The sequence below is a fragment of the Piliocolobus tephrosceles genome, chromosome 4, assembly GCF_002776525.5.
Source record: "Piliocolobus tephrosceles isolate RC106 chromosome 4, ASM277652v3, whole genome shotgun sequence".
Lineage (NCBI taxonomy): Eukaryota > Metazoa > Chordata > Mammalia > Primates > Cercopithecidae > Piliocolobus > Piliocolobus tephrosceles.
In genome coordinates this window covers 53,639,337-53,659,447 of record NC_045437.1, presented here as the reverse complement: position 1 = coordinate 53,659,447, position 20,111 = coordinate 53,639,337, and the positions used below count along the sequence as shown (strand labels likewise).

General features: G+C 34.7%; 1 protein-coding gene across 2 annotated transcripts in view; it reads right to left on the bottom strand.

Moving 5' to 3' along the window:
- The window catches only part of ADAMTS6 (ADAM metallopeptidase with thrombospondin type 1 motif 6), a 333,597-nt gene that overhangs the window by 303,382 nt on the left and 10,104 nt on the right, over positions 1-20,111 (bottom strand). For both annotated transcript variants that reach the window (XM_023210467.1, XM_023210468.2), the window contains exons 3-6: positions 18,661-19,025; positions 8,396-8,564; positions 938-1,149; positions 362-445 (exon numbers count right to left, since the gene is read on the bottom strand). In XM_023210467.1, the coding sequence (XP_023066235.1) occupies positions 362-445; positions 938-1,149; positions 8,396-8,564; positions 18,661-19,025 (830 nt within the window). The remainder of the gene's footprint in view (positions 1-361; positions 446-937; positions 1,150-8,395; positions 8,565-18,660; positions 19,026-20,111) is intronic.

Sequence of the window (20,111 nt, the reverse complement as noted above, 5' to 3'; positions counted from 1 at the left end):
TAGAGCTCATTTGGTATATTATTGAACAGATATTTTTTTTCCAGTTCCAGCTGTAATGATAATGTGAACATATGTGAGATTATCAACATAAAAACTAATGAAAACCATTATTATAAGATATGCCACGCAAATGCTCACCCTTATACTGAAACATAGCTAATCTATATAGCTTTAACATAAAAGGTATATTGTTGTATTTAAAATTTGCTTAAGATATTAAATGTGTAGAGCTAAAACTCATATCCAACTAGAACTTCCTAATAGGAGCAATAATAAAACATATTATTTAATAATAAGTAATTCTACAGCTCTATAGCCTGTCTGTTAAGAATCTTAGACTTATAAACTAACACATTCTTACCTGATCTTCTGTGAGAACAATTAAGCGGGCCACTATAATATTCACAACGTTTCCTAGGCTGGAATCACGGTAAAGTTTGGCAACCTGACCTCCAGAAAATAAGAAAAGACATAAAGTCAGACAAAAATCATAGGGTGATAGTTTGATTTTTTAAGTGCTAAAACAATTTTTTATAAATTTAACCACTGTATACATTACTTTGTATCACTTAGAACTCTACCCTCAAGGTGCCTTGGTAAAAGGTTTTTATACCAGTCTACCTCAATAAATATTTTCTCCTAGACATGAACTACAGCATGGAAATTAGAGAGTGAGCTGATGTTTCAAGTTAAAAAAGAAAAACAAAACCCTCAAACAAGATTTAACGATCCACTAAAACTGTCGTATTATCTAAAAATGAATGATAAGGTCATCTTTAAATGTATTTCTATGGAACTGAAACAATACTAGACCAATCTTTTACCATTTTAGACAGGTAAATTCTTATCATTATTAACTTCACAGCAAAAATTTATGACCTTAGTCAAAAACACAACAAATATGATATAAAATATTATATAGAGGGATCAAACTTACAATATTCATCACACTCAAAATGTAATGTTCAATGTCTTTGCGGCCATGGTAGCCCACCATCATTTTGTCTGCCACTACCAATGTCTCCACAAACCGTTCAATGCTCACTGATCTCTTCTGTCTGTGGTGGATATGTGTGTTGTTAATTGGTAGTGAATAAGAAAAAGTGGATGTATCATTCAGCCACCAAGGTTTGCCACTTCTTGTGAAATCTACAATATAAGCAACCAATTCAGATAAGTTCACCAATTAAATATATATATTTATAAATCTTTCATGTAGACATGCTTCTCATAAATTATCTAATATATTAAGATGTTTCAAAGGGAAGAGAATGAGAAAATGCAGTAGTGAGAAAAAAGTCTGTAAATTTTTGAAAATAATGTTATCTGAAAAAAACATTCAACTGCTCATGAAAACAAAAAAATCTAATAAATGAATTAATAAAAATAATTTTCAAATAATCATTTCATATTATTCCAGTAATTATATCTTGATATATTTAACTTTAGGATATATACTTTAAAGAATAATTTAAAGTTATTTAAAAAGCATCTAGAGTATGAACTTTTGAATCAGTCTAAGACAGCTCTGATAGAGAACCCTGATTTTGCAAAAATCTATTTCAAAGACACTTTTGAGCATTCATTTTAAAATAAGATGCTTCCATTAAGCTATTTTAATTGGAATCAATTCTACTGCTCTAGAAATCTCAATTCTAAAAGGCAATGAATTACTTTTTCCACTTAGGTCAGCAGTCTACAACTATTTATTCTGACAGAGTACTCAAAATACTTATTTTCCAAAGCCTAGAAGTAAGAGACAATCAATTAGAGTTGAAAGATCACGATTCCAGCATAATTTGCTTTGAACCACATTTAGCACGGATTGCAGTGTATCCTTTGTTTTCTACACATTTGGTTCTTCAGTATAGAAGCAGCCTTTTAGTGCTACGGCATTTGTAAACACCTGCCTCACTGATTATCATCTTCATTAAATAAACTTGAGCATGTAGAGGGCCTCTGTATATCTTCCACATCCTTATATTGAATAGGAAATCTTTCTCATCCTCACTATTGAAAAATTTAGTGAGGAATAATTAGATTAATATATATGATACACTTGACAGAAAGTGTAACTATTCTCATTTCTCTAACTTCTTTAGCCTTTCTCTTTAAAAAACTGCATTGGTAGGTGCTATGGTTTGAATATCTCCTCCAAAACTCATGTTGAAACTTAATTGCCATTGAAACAGTATTAACAGCTGGGGCCTCTAAGAGATGATTAGAACTTGAGGGCTCTACCCTCATGAAGGAATTAAAACCATTATTGTAGGAGTGGGTTGGTTATTGTGGAAGTGGGTTCCTGATACAAAATAATGCGTTCAGCCCAATTTCCTCTCTCTGTTGTGTGCACTCACTTCCTCCTCTTGCTTTCCTCCATTAGATGACCCTCACCAGATGCCGGAGCCATGCTCTTGGACTTCCCAGTATCCAGAACCATATGCTTAGTAAACTTTTACTGTTCTTAAATTATCCAGTCTCAGGTATTCTGTTACAGCAGCAGGAAACATGTTAAGACAGTAGGATGAATAAATTTTGGGAAATGAGGTGGAAATGATCATAAGACCCATCAGTTAAATACTCCTGAAACTCCTAAAGTCAAGAGAAGCAAAGACATAAACACCACTTCTTATTTCAATAGTATATCCTCCAGATAGTAAGTGTTTCTCTATATTCATTTGTGGCAGACAGACTCTCCAGATGGCCTCCATGACCTCTGTCTCCTGATGTTCACATCCTTTTGTGATTTCCTCTTTTGAATATGGGTAGGACCTGTGACTTGCTTCTAACTAACAGAATACAGCAAAGATGATGAGATGTATGTGATTTTGAGTATATTAGTACATGATTATGTTAAATAATATTGTAGCATTTACCTAGAGTCTCTCTCTTGTTAACTTAGAGAAAGCCAGCAATCATACTTGTGAACTGACACTGGCATCTGAAGACAATCATCCAAAAACTAAAGCTATTTGTAACCACAAAGAACTGAATGCTGCCAACAACTATGGGGGTAGAGAAGTGGATTCTTCCCCAGTCAAGATTCCAGATGAGAATTCAGCCCTGGCTGAGGCTAAGCAGATGACCCATCCATGCACAGACTCCTGACCAACAGAAACTGTGAAATACTAAAAGTATACTGAGTAAGCCACTAGGTTTTATTGGCTAATATTATTACAAAACAGCTGAAAGCTTTTCCACATCAATATAACTTCAATTTCTCCTGCTCAGTCCTCTGAGATCATAAAAGCACTCATGTATTCAAGTCATGCCTAGTCTCTTACTCTGGCTAAACAGCTTAAATGTCCAAATATAGGATTTTATTTTCATTCTTTTGATCATTTCCCCTTCTCTGACCCATTCAATTTCTCCTTATTTTTATTTAAAATATTGTGAAAACAATTAGACATTATTGTGCAATAAACACAAAGCAATGATAATTCTCATTTAAAATGTATTCAGGTTGGGTGTGATGGCTCACGCCTATAATCCCAACACTTTGGGAGGCTGAAGTGGGTGGATCACCTGAGGTCAGACCTTGAGGCCAGCCTGGCCAACATGGTGAAACCCCGACTGTACTAAAAATACAAAAATTAGCCAGATGTGGGGAGGGCGCCTGTAATCCCAGCTGCTCAGGAGGCTGAGCAGGAGAATCACTTAAACCTGAGAGGCAGAGATTGCAGTGAGCCAAGATCACACCACTGCCCTCCAGCCTGGGCGACAGGGCAAAACTCCATCTCAAAAACTAAAAACAAAAGAGAACAGATTGGTAAACATTTCAAGTATTTTGTCCAGTAAAATATTTCAAATCCTAAATTAATGTTTCTATTAAAAAAAAATACAAAAATTAGCTGGGTGTGGTGGCACACATCTGTAGTCCCAGCTACTCGGAAAGCTGAGGCAGGACAATTGCTTGAACGTGGAAGGCGGAGGTTGCAGTGAGCTGAGATGGCACCACTGCACTCTAGTCTGGGCAACAAGAGCAAAACTCCATCTCAAAAATAATAATAATAAAACTAAAAATGTATTCAGTGTAAGGTAATCGGTGTTATCATCATCTTTGTTATTGTCCTAATTTTCAACATTTTAGTTTTTAAAATTTTTAGTTGGCTTGGCTATCACTCTAACAAACTACAAATTATTTGAACATTAAAACTATATATTTTTATTTATGAATGTCCATCAAAGGCATTTTATATATAGCATATATAATTATATATTCAATATTTTATACATATACACATATACTGAATGAATAAAATCAAGAGAGAGAACATCTTCAGTTTCATTTTAAAAATTAAATTAATCCAGCATAACTAGCTCATTATAAAACTATGCATTCTATAATTGCCAATTGACTTCTTAATGTTAAGCTTAGTGATCTGTAAGTACTATCTTTCTTAGTCTAAAACAGAAAACGAGATTAACTTGCTTTGTTTCAAAATAAAGATTAGTAGTTCTTCAAATGATACCTGTTACAGATGCCTTGCTTAATTTAATTTTGATTAGATTATAGCATGTTAGGAAAATATTGCTCATAAACACATACAACACGGTAACTTTTTCCCAAAATCAATATATGGATTTCATTGCCATTTGAAATAAGATTTTAACTTTTTGATCAATACCAAAGTGTTTGAATATATACAGCCATTCACTATTATTTCATTAACCTGCTTTATTTTTGTTCATAGTACTTACTACTTCTGGACAGTTGGCCATATTATTTGTTTGTTTGTTTGCTTATTTAGTTAACTGTCTTTCCTCACTAAACTCCATGAGAGCAGGGACTTTTTCTGCTTTATTTATTGCTGCATCCCCAGCACCTAGAATAGCCTTGCATACAGGTACTAAATGAATATTTACTTAATGAATATATAAGTAGATAATGAAGATATAGAGACGTAATAACATCTATTTCAATGGACTAGAAGAATACTTAGTTATCTCTGGGTGTTGGAATAAGTAATTTTCAGTTTCTTTTTTTCCTTTTTGTCCTGTATTTTCTAAAAGGAACATTTATTACTTCTATAAAATTTTTAAAAATTCATAGTTTGAATCTAATTAGAATGGAAAAAAATTAGTATCTGAATATAAGATAAATATATCCAGTGTCAAGGGGGTTTTCATATCTTATATTTTGACATAAACTTGAATTCCAGGTAATAGGCTAACTGGCAGTGTATGCCTATAAATTCACATCTCTCACTTGACCTATGCTGTTGAAACGGTATTACAATTAAGATGTTAGCCAGACATTTCCCAAATTTACTACTAAACACAAAACATTTTTTTTTCCAATAAAGTCTAGTAACACTTGCCCAGAATATAGGGAAGTATTATTATATTCCCAGTAATAGGAAGCCAGTGAAGTTTTTCAAGGTGTGTGATACAGCCAGATTTAGGGGATAGATTTTACTGAAAACAAGAACACAAACCTGGAGGCAGAAAGCATAAGTAGAAAGTCAGTATAGTGGTCTCGTCAAGAGATAATGAGGGTCTAAAATAAACAGACTAGAGTTCGGGGTAGTAGAAATGGCAAGTGAATTGAAAACATTGAAATGGAACACTGTTAAGGAAATTCTCACATTAATCCAAATGAGAGATGGTAGGAGAATCTTTCCCCAAAAGGACACAATTTTATGACAGCCATAAGAATAGATTTGGAGAAGTGTTTCACTAATGCGTAAACCATTAAAAAATAAGGATCTGCCTGACTTAAAATAATGTGATACATACTTCAGAAAAGGATAATTTAAATATGAAAGGATTAAGAGGTAGGCTTTTCAGAATATGATAAAATCTTTAAAGATTTTTACAAAAGGTGATCTTCTTTACCATCATACAGTGAAGGTTGGCATATTATGGAAAAATGATAGAATAATTACATTATAATAAACAACTGAATATTTAAATCCTAGTTTTTTCTTTTTTTTTTTTTTTGAGAAGGAGTTTCGCTCTCGGAGTGATCTTGGCTCACTGCAACCGCCGCCTCCAAGGTTCAAGCAATTCTCCTGCCTCAGCCCAAGTAGCTGGGACTACAGGAATGTGCCACAACGCCCAGCTAATTTTTGTATTTTTAGTAGAGACATGGTTGCACCATGTTGGCCAGGATGGTCTCGATCTCCTGACCTCGTGATCCGCCTGCCTTGGCTTCCCAAAGTGCTGGGATTATAGGTGTAAGCCACTGTGTCCAGACTGAATTCTAGTTTTTAAAGAATTTACATACAGTTATACTTACAGTCTAAATGTTGTTAAATGTAAGATAAACTTATTTCCATAATGTTTCGTTTCATTACTCAATACAAAGACCCAACAAATCTTCTGTTTTCATTAACTATGGAATTTTATTTCAAGTTTTAAGTAGATTCACTGTAAGTTGTCTTTTTCTGGTACCCACTATTCTTGACCAACAAGGATCTAATTAACAGCCTCAGAGATTACTCAAGAAGAAAGTGTGCAGAATGAGAACAGTAGGTTAAGAAAAGAAGACTTAATACTTAAGAAGAAAACAAGCCCATGAAGACTATGGAGAAGAAACAAAAGGATGATGCATATCATACACTAATTCACAAGGCAATCCTTTCTTTCTTTTTTTTTTTTTTTTGAGATGGAGTCTTGCTCTGTTACCCTGGCTGGAGTGTAGTGGCACGATCTGGGCTCACTGCAACCTCCGCCTCCCAGGTTTCAGCAATTCTTCTGCCTCAGCCTCCCAAGTGGCTGGGACTACAGGCAAGCGCCACCACGCCTGGCTTATTTTTGTATTTTTAATAGAGACAGGGTTTCACCATATTGGCCAGGCTGGTCTCAAAATCCTGACCTTATGATCAGCCTGCCTCAGCCTCCCAAAGTGCTGGGATTATAGGCATGAGCCACCACGTATGGCCAACCCTTTCTATTTTTTACTAAATGTATTTGTTGGTGACTTTACCTTTGCATTAAGCTGAAATCTCTCTCTGAAACATTCTGCCCCTGGTTCTAGCTACTGGAACTATATAGAACAAATCTTTAAAAAATTTTTTTAATATAATAACACTTTAGTGTACTAGAAACAGTCATTTTAATGATAGTTACAGTTTGATTGGGTAACTAGTATGTACTGAGATGAGCACTCAGAGAGGTTGGGTAATTGGTCCTATGCTATACCAAAGCGCATGTTCTTTTTGCTATGCTATATTATATCCACTGTTTCTCTACATTTTCTCACCTTTAGACTAACATCCTCCTAACTCCTTAGCTCTAGTCTTGCTCTTCTCTAATTCCATCTCCATATTGCTGCCAGAGTAGTCTTTGTAAAACACAAATCTGATTATGTTATTCTTCCTGTTTAAATCCTTTCCGTGGGTTTCTAGTGTACTTAGGATAAACAAACCCCTTAACATGGTTTATAAGCTCTTCATGATGTGGCCTCTGCTAATCTTTCCAGTTTCATCTCTCACAACCACTTCCCCCAACCACTATGAACCTCACCTTTATCCCTCCAGCCCACATTCTAATATCCAGTTACATGAACTGTCTGTCAATTTATATAACATGACATTCTCCCTTTTGGTTTAGGAGCTTCATAAACGCTATTTTCTCTATGTGAAACACTATAGCCACTGCTTTCTCCACTTCTACACAGCTACCTTCACTTTTCCCCCAGGCCTCAGCTTAGAAGTCACTTCTTCCATGAAGTTCTCCTTGACCACTGAAGTCTAGGTTTGTTGTCCATACTACATATTTTTATAGTATCCTCACTCAGTGCTAACACTACTTTTGAATACTACCTTAAGATTCTTCAACTCTTATTCAAGTGTCTAGATTCCTGCTACTAGCATAAAAATATCAGGCTAAACAAATACCACAGAGTACTACAGTATACCTGTGCAAAAAAGCTATAGCTATTACCTAAGTAAAATAAGATGGTTATTTTTTTCCCTTCAACCAAAAAAAGAAAACAAATTTTATATAAATTTAGTTTGAAGACTTCTCAAAGAGCTCCCAGATTGATTTAAAACTACTGGTAGGTGGCACTGGGAATTATACCTGATGTAAATGACAAGCTGATGGGTGCTGACGAGTTGATGGGTGCAGCACACCAACATGGCACATGTATACATATGTAACAAACCTTCACGTTGTGCACATGTACCCTAGAACTTAAAGTATAATTTTAAAAAAAAGTTAAAAAAAAAAAAAAAAAAAAAGAAACTCAACCTAAGAAGCAGAGAGAAAAAAATGTTAAAAAAAAAAAAAAAAAACTACTGGTAGGTGACATCCATTAAAAGGGCTCTGAACATTATAATCCTAGTCAAATTCCTACTTTTATTGCTAACCTTAATATACTTGCCATAAGAAAGAAAAAGCAGCAATCCAATACAATGTGCTTTCTAAAAGCTGCACACTCACTCACCCGAAACCCCACAATGAGAGTGATCATACAGATGTCGTTGTTGAAGGGCAGACTTTTTGTAAATAACATGAGGGTGGCCATTTTCATAACTAAAATGCTTGGAATCCTCTGTGGTATTCTTTAAAGGTTCAATAAAATATTCTTCATCTTCTGTAGCAATAACACCATGCTAAAAGAAAAATAAACAAAGAACTTACCAAGGAGAATCATTTTAAATATTAGTTATCATTATTACCAAGAGCTAAAAATAAATAGACACTTCTCCAAAGACAGGGTTAAAACACGTTAATAAAAAAAAAATTAGCGAATTATCTGTACTCAGTAAAACATTATATAAATGTTCCTATTCTTTAAAAAGAACATTTAAATACCTCCATATGCTATGCACTGTACTCAGCATGTCACATACATGATTTCCTCCAATTTCACAATGACTCCGTGAGGTAACAGAGGTTTTATGTGAACACTAAAACTCATTTCAGTTCCACATTATGCACGTAATTATATCCTCTGTGTTTAGATATAGCTTTGTGATTGAGTTTTGGACAAAAAAATATGAGCAGAGGGTTATATAACACTTTCAGCCCGACCTCTGAATACATCTGCAGTGGAATCTTCTACTCTCTTTCCTCACTGAATGAAGACAACTCCAAACACCTAGGGTAGGTAGAAACCAAAAAAGAAGGAACCTGGGTCCCTGCGTGACCTCTTAGAAAGCTGTCTGATATAGACACAGACACACACAAGAAATAAACTTCTACTGTGATAAATCACTGACATTTTGAGGTTTATGTTGCATCAATTAATAAGTTGTTAATTAACACACATCCCATACATCCCCATTCTGCAGATGAAGTAACAGGCTCAGAAGACTTGACCAATATTACACAGAGGTAAGTGAAGGTACTGGAATTCAAAGTTCTGCCCTTACTTACAGTATTTTATCACCTTATCCCTATCTACTTAGCCAAGTGCTGCTCAGTTTAGTTATCTCTCCTCTTTAAAAACCTTCTCTAGTCCAAATGGAGTAGCTTCACCCTTCACTGAGCTCCAATAGAGCTAATTCTCAGTATCACTTATTTTCAATTAATTCCACACTGCTTTGTTACATCTCAAGTCTTGAAGTCTTATTTAAAGTTGGTATAAGTTTTCAACTTCATGTTTTAGCTTCCCAATTAGATTATTTGCTTTTTAAGGCAAAGGGTTATGTCTCATATTTCTTTGTATCAGTTACAATCACAGAAAGTGTCCCACATGTAATAGGTATAAATAAAACTTTGTTGATGAAAAAGAATGAGATGGTAAAAGTTATCTGAAATAAGAATTTCCACTCTTGTCTAATAATGTTTTCCTAAGTATGGCACATGTGAGGACTGCTCTTAACCCAACTGATTTACCCTGTAACACCAGATAAAATAAAAACTCTCTGGGTGTATTTCCTCAGCTGGAAAAATGAAAGAGTTGGTCTAAATTAGTGGTTTTAAAACAGCACTCTGGGGAGCCCTAAGGGTTCCATGGAAGTGCCCTCAGGGGATTGCCCCAGACAACAAAGGGAGACCTACATGGCTTGGATTCCTGGGTTTAGGAATCAGTTGTGCTTTTATTAATCTATATATTAAGTTTCCACATAACATTTCATTTGAAAAAGGAGTTTTGCTGCTTTAAAAAGAAAGTTGAAAACCTCTAGTCCAGATAATCTCTAAGGTCCCTTTGAATTCTAAACCTCTATGATTCTGTTTAGGGAAATTCATGTTAAGTACCTTATGCTTGGAAGGAATGATAAGACATAATCAGAGTTGCTCTAATTTATAGATTAAGTTGGCAGTCACCTACATGAAATGAGCTGAGGAATGCAAACAAAAAAAGCAGCCCTGAGTCACTTCATATAATTTTCACCATTGTCTGCTTTAATTTAAGGAAAATAGTCGCTATATTAAATGCAAATACTAGCAAAAATAACATAATATGCCATTAACATATTCTAATACCTCAGGTAGATCAACAATGTGCTATAAAATGAACACAGTTCCTGCAGAATAGGGGGCAAGTATAAGTTTTGATAAGAGGGATATGTAGGAAGCAGGGTCTAGGCTACAGTCCAGAAAGGCTAGAGACTAAAGTCATGCTGGTCTGTGGGCACAAGAAAATTGAAAGTTACCAGACAAGAGACTTGATTTGCTGGGGAAAAATGAAGTCAGAAGCCTGGTAAGTAAACACAATCTCTAATTTCAAGAATGAAAAGACTCTGGAAGGACAATCCAGAGATTTTATATGTTAGGTACTTTGTAAAATGTTTATAACATTATCTCTTCTTAATAACTCTTTGACGTACCACTATCTGTTCCACTTTGTAGATGAGAAACTGAGATGGAGCAAAGTTAAACAATGAACTCATGTGACTGACTTTGGAGCCAGAACTCTTAACCACTATACTATAATTCTCTTATCCTCTAAGGGCTGTTTCTGTATTTATTTATTTTTTCACAAAATATGCTTTCACAAGTGCCTATCACAAGGCAGATACTATGCTACGTGGTAGGGATACAACAGTGAACCAAAGTTCCAGCTCTATCATGGTACTTACAGTTTGGTGAGAGGAGCTAGAAAAAGCTAATTATGCTGGTGCGGTGGCTCATACCTGTAATCCCAGCACTTTGGGAGGCTGAGGCAGGTCAGTCACGAGGTCAGGAGTTTGAGACTAGCCTGACCAATGTGGTGAAACCCTGCCTCTACTAAAAATACAAAAATTAGCTGGGCGTGGTGGCGCACGCCTGTAATCTCAGCTACTCGGGAGGCTGAGGAAGGAGAATTGCTTGAACCCAGGAGCCAGAGGTTGCAGTGAGCTGAGATCACACCACTGCACTCCAGAGCCTGGGCAACAGAGCAAGACTCTGTCTAAAAAAAATAAAATAAAATAAAAATTTTTTAAAAAGCTAATTGATTAAACAAATAAATGATGACGCAGGTAGTAATAAACATTAAGAAGAGAGATAAAAGCAATCAAAAAGGACAGAGAATAATTAGAAGTGAGAGAATTATAGAAACTATATTGGATAGTTGCAACCATCCTCTCTAATAAGGTGGTATTTGAGCAGAAACCTGAATAAAATGAGGAAGCAAGCTAAACATATATCTTGGGAAAGAGCAGACCAGACACTGACAACAGCAAATGCAAAGGCAATGAGGTAGGAGCATGCTTACAGTATTTCAGAAACAATCAGGAGCTACAGTGACTGAAAGGAGGGAAGGGGAGAGTGATTATGAGATTAAAAAGGGTCTGAAAACCAGATGATGGAGGGCCTGAAGTTAGTGGGAGTACTAGAAATCTATGCATGCCTGGCAAGAGCCCTGCTCTCACTTACCTCAGTATCCCCATTCACCTTTACACTATCTGCCTCAGGACCATCAGGGTTAATCTCACCATGTGTCCTCTTTCCTGGCAGTATAAATTCCTATGAGAAGCCCAAACCTCACCCCCTGGATTCTAATTCTCATATGATTACGTACATCATGTTTTCTGATCCCATCTCCTGCCTCTCCCTATTATTTGAAACACTTCTACTGTGTTCTCTCAAACTCAAAGTCAATCATCAATAAAATCGCCTCTATCCCCCGCTTCATCTGTGAATATTCACTTCATCTTGCTCTAACAAAAACCTGAAGCTCCCTAAATGATATTCCTTTCCTGTAGTCCTCTGGAACAGTGGCTGCTTTCTCTTCTACATGCCTCCTATTGGAACTGAAGGTAGCGTCAGATGTTCTTGTAACTCACTGTCATTTCCAAACAATTCTTTCTCCCTTCTCAACAAACAAACACCAGCATTGAACCTCGTGCCATGATCTTCTCCCTCCTTCCCCAGTTGCATTTATCTATTGATCCCAAGTCAGTCCCCTCATTCCTTAAAAATAACAGATTCTGGATTACTGTCATTCTCTGCAACATCATTCCTGAAATAGTTGTTGATTTCAATATCTTCTTATATCACAGATTCTTAAAATACATGTATGTGCATGTGCATATACTCTGAATCCCTTTGGAAGTCTAAGGGTGAAAACTAAGGACTCCTCCTCAGAATATTTTAAATGCAGAAAAAATATATAGGAAATATATGTATTTACTAAATAAAACCAATTTAGTAAAATATAGTTATAAAAATATTTTTTAAAAAGAATACATATAACTTGCATAACACTTTAAATAAGAACTTCAGTGGCTCTAATAACTTCCACAATTTCACAACAGTGATGAATAAAAATATTTTGAAAAGAATGCAAAAACTGTAACGATATGAAAATATCTGTGGTTTCTATTGGAGGCAAAGTCACATGTACTGCTATCATCCCATATGGTCACCATATAATACCATCCATGGACCTAGTTTAAAAACTAATGACATAGATGGTCTCTTCATTCCCTGTCCTCTCAATTCCTTGACCTCCTCTCCTTCAAATATCTTGTCCCTCACCTTACTTTTTACACCATGCCCATGGTCAAACCCTAGACTTTGAGCATTATCAATATTTGGAGCCTTCTATAATCTTGATTTCAAGTATCCCATTCTTCTAACTTTCTAAAACTATCCCTCTAATATACCAACTCCAAGGGACAGTCCTTTTATCCCCATGAGGTCCCATAATCCATTGATCCTACCACATTTTCACTGTCCTTTACCCACCTCATGTCCTCACTTCCCTCATAACCCAGCTTCAATTCCACCTTCAATTCCCTCACCTCTTTCTCACTTCATGGAATCCAGCTGGCTAAACCACAACCTTGCTAAGATTCAACTTTGCTGGGCCTGCACCTTTGCAGCTGCATTTAGCCAGAGGAAAATATACCAGAATGCTGACTGGTCTCACTTTAAATTCATTAATAATTTTAATTGTAACTGTAATGCTTCACAGAAATTGTATATTTATCAAGTTCATTCAGTAACCCATTCTCCTGGATAACTCTTCCATGTTTTCTCATCTCTACTTAATCCTCTAAAACCTTCATATTCCCCTCCGATAGACATTGCAAAACCTCCTACAAATTTCTACAATCACAAATACTCACCTACCTGCATCTTATGTCCATAAAATCTATTTTTCCCTATTATTATGGATGAACTTTCTATTCCCCTAGCTAAAGATAATTATTCTATTTGTGTGGAAAATTCTATCATTTCTCACCTATCAAGAACTTCATTCCAGCATCTCTCACTCTACCTAATCATTCCCATCTTCAAACAAAACAAAACCTCCTGAGACCACACTTCTGCCTGCTACTAAAAATTTTTTTGCTTTTCCAGAAGTCCTAAAATAACGGTCTATATACTCTTTTTCTCTCCTCCCACTCCATTTTAAACCTACTCCAATCATGTCATTGCCTCTTCTCCAAACTCTTCTTCACTGAAACTGCTTTTGTCAAGGTCACCAATAACTTCCTCAATGATAAATTCAATGCAATTTGCAGTGCTACTCTTATTTGGACTCATCAGCAGCATTTTCCTCTTGAAATATTTCCTTCTGGCTGCCAGAACATTTTCCTGATATTCCTTCAACTTTATTACTCTGTTCTCTGTTGTTTCTTCTATGTCTCTCTGACCTCCCTGACCTCTTGGAATGCCCAAGGGCTCAGTCCTTAGACCTCTTCTTTATTCTACCTATGCTCCCTTCAAAGCAATTTCATATAATCTCTTGGCTTTAAATGGCATCTATATATTGATGACTCCCAAATTTATAACTTTCTAATTCATATCTCTCCTCTGAACTCCAGACTGACATATCCAATATCCTCTACAACATCTCATGTTTAATACCTCCAACTGAATTCATGATATACATCCCCCTACCTACTCTTCAAACAGCTTTTTCATCTCAGTTGATTCCCGAGTCTTTCTCACCTTAATTGATGGCTGTTAGATTATGTTACTTGCTCAGGCCTCGAACTTGTAGTTATTATTGATTTTATTCTGCGTCCCCTAAAGTCTTTACATCTGGCTCCCAGTTTCCTTTCTGACCTCAACTTCCATTACTCTCCCTCACTTTCTCTTGGCTACAGCCATGTGGCCTCCATGCTGTTCCTCAAACACTCTCAGATCATGTCTTTGTATTTGAAAATTTCTACCTGAAAATCTTATCCCTCAGATGCCAGCATTTCCTTCCTCCTTTCCCTTAGGGTCTTTGCTCAATACTTTTTCCTCCTGAGCATTTATCACTACCCAATATATTATAGTTTTTATTTATTTATCTTATTGTGTGTATGCCCTACTAGAATGCAAGCTATATGATAATAGAGATTTTTATTTTTCACTATTGTAATCCTAGCACCTAGAACAGTGCTCATTATATGGAAGGTATTTATAAGTATTAGTGAAATGAATGAATAATGAAAAGGGGATAATGACAACTGTGGACATGACTAAATGAACAGAAAGTCTAATGGGGTCATTGAGCTTTTCTAACTAGCTATATAGTCTTTATCATCTTCAGAGGGACTGAAGATAATCAGTTTTCATGAAATAAGAACAGAATGTAAGAAAATCCAAGAAAAAAGAGAAAGAACTTCTGAAAATTAGAAATATGACTGCTATAATGTTTTACTCAACCGAAGGAAAAGAAGATGAAATCAGGGAAATCTCATAGAACTTAGAACAAAAAAGAAAACAGTGGAAAAAGAGAAAACGATAAGAGAAGCAGAGAACCAATTCCAGAAAGACAGAACATGGAGGAAGAAAAAAAATAAGAAGATAAAATTATTAAGAAAATAATATTTTAAATTTCTCTAAGCTGAAGGAGGGTCTTTATTAAAAGCACCCATCAAATACCAAGCAGAAATTAGGAAAGAAAACCCATAGTTAGACATGTTATAAATTCCTGAAATAGGAAGGATAAAAGGAACATGCTTTCACTGAGGGAAATGTTTTCTTAACTAAAAAAATTTTTTAAAGAATAAAAGGACAAGAATCTGACTAGCAACAGCCTTCTACCTGTGAATCAATGCTAACTTTTAAGACCTTTAAGTATTTTTCCTTTTTTAAAGCTATAAAACCATATAAATAAATTTTATGCCCTATATATTCCTTTTCCCAGTACCACCATCCATCATTTTTAAGGAAGATGATTTTTTGAACCCAGAATTTCACATTCAGCTAAATTATCAATCAAACATGAGGGCTGCACAAGGTCCCTTTCAAACAGACACAGACTCAGAAACTTTACTTCCCAGTTGCCTGTTCTGAGGTAATTATTTGAAGATATTCTCCAACAAAACCAGGATGCAAACTCAGAAAGAGAAAGATGTAGAACTAATTTAGGAAAGAAGAAGCCCCAAAATGAGAGATGTTACAGAAACTAACATCAAGAAATTAGCCCAAGAAATTAATTAAATGGCTCCATGAAAAATGCCTCCAAAGAAGAATGGAATGTATTTCAAGCAATAGATATAAGGACTAAGGAACTGGAAAATATTAAATCACTTGATAAAGAAACTATGCTTTTTTCTCAATGAGAAAAAGTAAAAGTAAATAGAAACTCCAGAAAAAAATAAATTCTGAGTAAGAAACCATGGTCCAAATACAAAGCAAATTAAAATATGACATTATATGAAACTGACAGACTATAATGTTAGGAATTTTGTCCTTTGAATGGTGCAAGAGTCCCAGCACTAAAACTATGGGTGAGAAGATAGGAGTAGAAAACACTAATGATCTCTGCATTAACAACTATTTTATATAGAATGATTAAAAACACAGAATTTATTAAAAGTGGTGGCCTTTGAAAAGTAGAATTATAAAAAAAAACACTTGTTTACATATTCTATTTGATTAAAAATGTAACATCCATAGGAGGTGGAGGTTGCAGCGAGCCAAGATCACGCTACTGCACTCCAGCCTGGGCAAGAGTTAGTAAGACACGGTCTCAAAAAAAAAAAAAAAAAAAAAAAAAGTAACATTATACAGAATAAGAATGAAGGTAAAGTTTACTAAAACTGGTGTGTAAAAGTGTGAAATACCTGCTCACAAATTCCTTAGGAACTATCAAGGGAAAAAATAGTAACTTCAGTGGACAAACCTGGCAGATCACCCCTTAATCAAATAAGCAAACTTAGTTAACACGGACCATACAGTGTCAATAAGGGACGAAGTAAAATAGAAAGGTGTTAACAGAGGGAAAGAACAAGAGACAAAGTCTCAATAAGGATGAATAGGTGACATTTTGTCATCTCCTTCATTGTAGAAAAGGTTCCATTTTCAACTTTATTCTCACTTTTGAGTCATCAAAGAGCATGTTTCACAATTTCATAAAGTCATCTATATTAATGGCTCTGAAGTTACCTGTTTCCAGAATTGAATTCTTTTCTAAACTTCAGAGCTATATTTCTCAAATACCATTAGACATTTTTAACATTTATTTATTCAGATTCCTCATATTTGCTATATCAAAGGCATTCTCTTCAAATTCCTCTCCAATCCAGCTCTCCTCTGACATTCGTTCTCAACTCATAACATTCATATATACTTTCATCCAAAAGAGATATCTCAGCCATCTTCAATTGCTTTCTCTCCTGTTTCTCACAACAAGTTCAATTCTATTTCAATTTAAAAAATATTATTAACTACCTACTATTCTCTGTCTTATTATATGTCAGGAGAGAAAAAATAGGATGCAAATATTTTAAATTTTGTCCCAAAATGTGGTTCAAATTCATTCTATCTTCTTTATTCTCAATGTCATAGTCTTTGAATAGGCCCTTATTGTCTCCTACATGTTCTAAATTATCTTCATATCTACAATCACTCTTCTCTCAAATTCCACAATGGAATTAGTTTTGTTTTGTTTTTTTCTAAATCTTGAATTTGCTCATTTCATCACCCTGTTAAAACTAGCAATGGCATAATTAATGTTAATGCCAAATGTAAATAACTTAGTCAATGACTACGAATAGCATTTTTCTATGATAATTAATAGTGTGTCATTTTAACATATGAGAAGTTTTAGAATACATTTTGGATCATCTTATTCAAAAAGATAAGTCTGTTTTATAGATAAAGTCCTAACTCTGCTTATAGAGAAACTAGTAATGAGTGTATTCAATTTGTCTATAGAAATTAAACCTAAATCTTACAAGATAAGTAAATATTTTGGCTCATTTTACTTAACAGTGATAGAAAGCAGACAATTGGAGCACATTCCTATATACATCTACAGTGAAATGTTTTTCTCCATTGTGTAGTTCTTGATAGTCCTTTCAAATTTACAACTTATTTAAACTCAACTTGAATTATAGTTATTTTATATTGAAACAGAGAATATGAGTATGTTATAATAAAAAAGAAAAACAGTTTCTGAAAATATTCCTTGAGCATCAAAATGTTTGTACCCTTTTCACAGACACAGCTTTAATGGAACATCTACATTAGCCTGAACAGGGTAAACACAGAAGAGAAAGCATGGAACTTTGCTTTGTTTTGCAATTATTACTATGTGCAACTTTGAACTATGTATTTACCATTAGACTAGAATGGATTCAAATGCCTAGGATAAAATCTGTAGTCTTGAACCCATTTTCTTTTCATTTTTCTATTCTTTCTTTAAAATATATTTTTAGAAATGGGGGTCTTGCCATGTTGCCCAGGCTGGACTTGATTTCCCAGCCTCAAGTAATCCACCCATCACGGCCTCCTAAAACACTGGGATTACAGACATGAGCCACCTCACGCAGCCTAGAACCCAGTTTCTAAGTAAAGTAAGATTTATATCAATCTTCATATAAATACATAAAAAATTATCTCATAGACACTGGTATAAAAGATTCTACTTCGAGAACTCGTAACTATAAGTAGGTCATAAGCAATTTTAAGATATGTTACCTACCAAAGAAAGATATTATAAAAAGAATGTCAGTGTCATGGCTTCCTGCCATAATATACACATACATACAAACATACCCTAAAATTCTTCAAAAATGACTGAGTTTTGTTTATGCATAAAAGATATCTTATTTGAACAGAAAAACTTAAGTCAAAGGGAAACCTGAAGTTTTGTTCATTCCTCTTCTAATAATAGAGTTTTAAAAGCTGCCATTTGAAAAGTCAATATATTATTAAAAAGAAAATCAAAATCAAAGGCAGCAGAAATAGCAAAAAAATGTAAACTATTACCTTCCTACTTAAACTACACATATATATATAATATATATATTTTTTAATCTGAGGAAAGACATTTATATTGCAAACTTATTTTCCCATCAGAAGTTTAAAATTGTAGCATCTACTTACCAACCCAACACAGTTGCTTAAAGCCACTTTAGTTGTACTACGTTGATCTTGCAAATATCCTGTGTAATGACAGTTGTCTAAAAAATCATGTTTCCACTGGGGTCCATCTTTCCCCCAATATTCTACTGTAAAATGTTTGGACACAAAATCTGTATTGAGAGTCAAGTTTAGATGAAAGTGCTTGCCATAGGCTGAAAGTTTAAAAAATAACTTAGATACTGCCTGCTGTGGATCAATAGGGTCCATACTCCGTCTTCTCCTTGAGTGTTTATCATTTTTCACAGTAAAGCTGAGAAATGCTCCATTTTGATCAACCCTTATTGGAATAGTTAGCTGGTAGTGTTCAAGATAAGTCAGGAATTCCTCTTTGTAATCACAAGGCAGAGAATCCAGAAAAAAAACACATGGAAGAAAAGAAAATTTAACAGAACAAAGAAGCAGCAATATAAACAACAACTATGTCAGTTAAAACTATGAATCGTTATATGTGAGGTATGTACAAAAAAGTTATATTAAACAAAAATGAAAGAAAAGTTTAAAATCTGAAGGTTAAGTTGTAATTATTTTAATATTACTTGTGAAAGACTATTTTACTTTTTTAACTTTTAAAACATGGATCCTAAGAGCTAAATTCTGTAAGAAATATGAAAATTTTACATTGAAATAAAAAATAATGAAAAGCACACATATGTAAAAGAAAAGAGTTTAGCTCAGATAGAATCTGTTTTTGAAAGTTATCCAAAAAAGAATCTCTATAGCCTTGTAGAAATTATTATTTTTTAAGAAATCATCACACGGTGAAACCCCGTCTCTACTAAAAACACAAAAAATTATCCGGGCGTTGTGGCACACGCCTGTAGTCCCAGCTACTCTGGAGGCTGAGGCAGGAGAATCGCCTGAACCTGGGAGGCAGAGGTTGCAGTGAGCCAAGACTGCGCCACTGCACTCCAGCCTGGACGACAGAGTGAGACTCCGTCTCAAAAAAAAAAAAAAAAATCGTCAGTAGGAACGTAAAATGCTGCAGCCACTTTGAAAAACAGCCTGACAATTCCTCAAAATTTTAAACATGGAGGTAATCATATGATCCAGCAATTCTCCTATCACGTATGTACACAATAGAAATGAAAATCCATATTCATATAAAAATTTAGATGTGAATACTCTTACCAGCATTATTCATCATACTCAAAAAGGGGAATTAAACCAAATTTTCATCAACTGATGAATAAACAAAATGTAGTATATACACACAGTGGAATATTATTTTACAGTAAAAAGGAATGCAGTACTGGTACATGCTATGACATGAATGAACCTTCATAACAACTGTCTTCATAATCAAAGTTCATTATCTAACATTTAAAACATTATGCTAAGTAAAACAGCAAGTCACGAAATGCCACATATCGTTACATTTATATGAAATATCCAGAATAGGCAAATCTCTACGG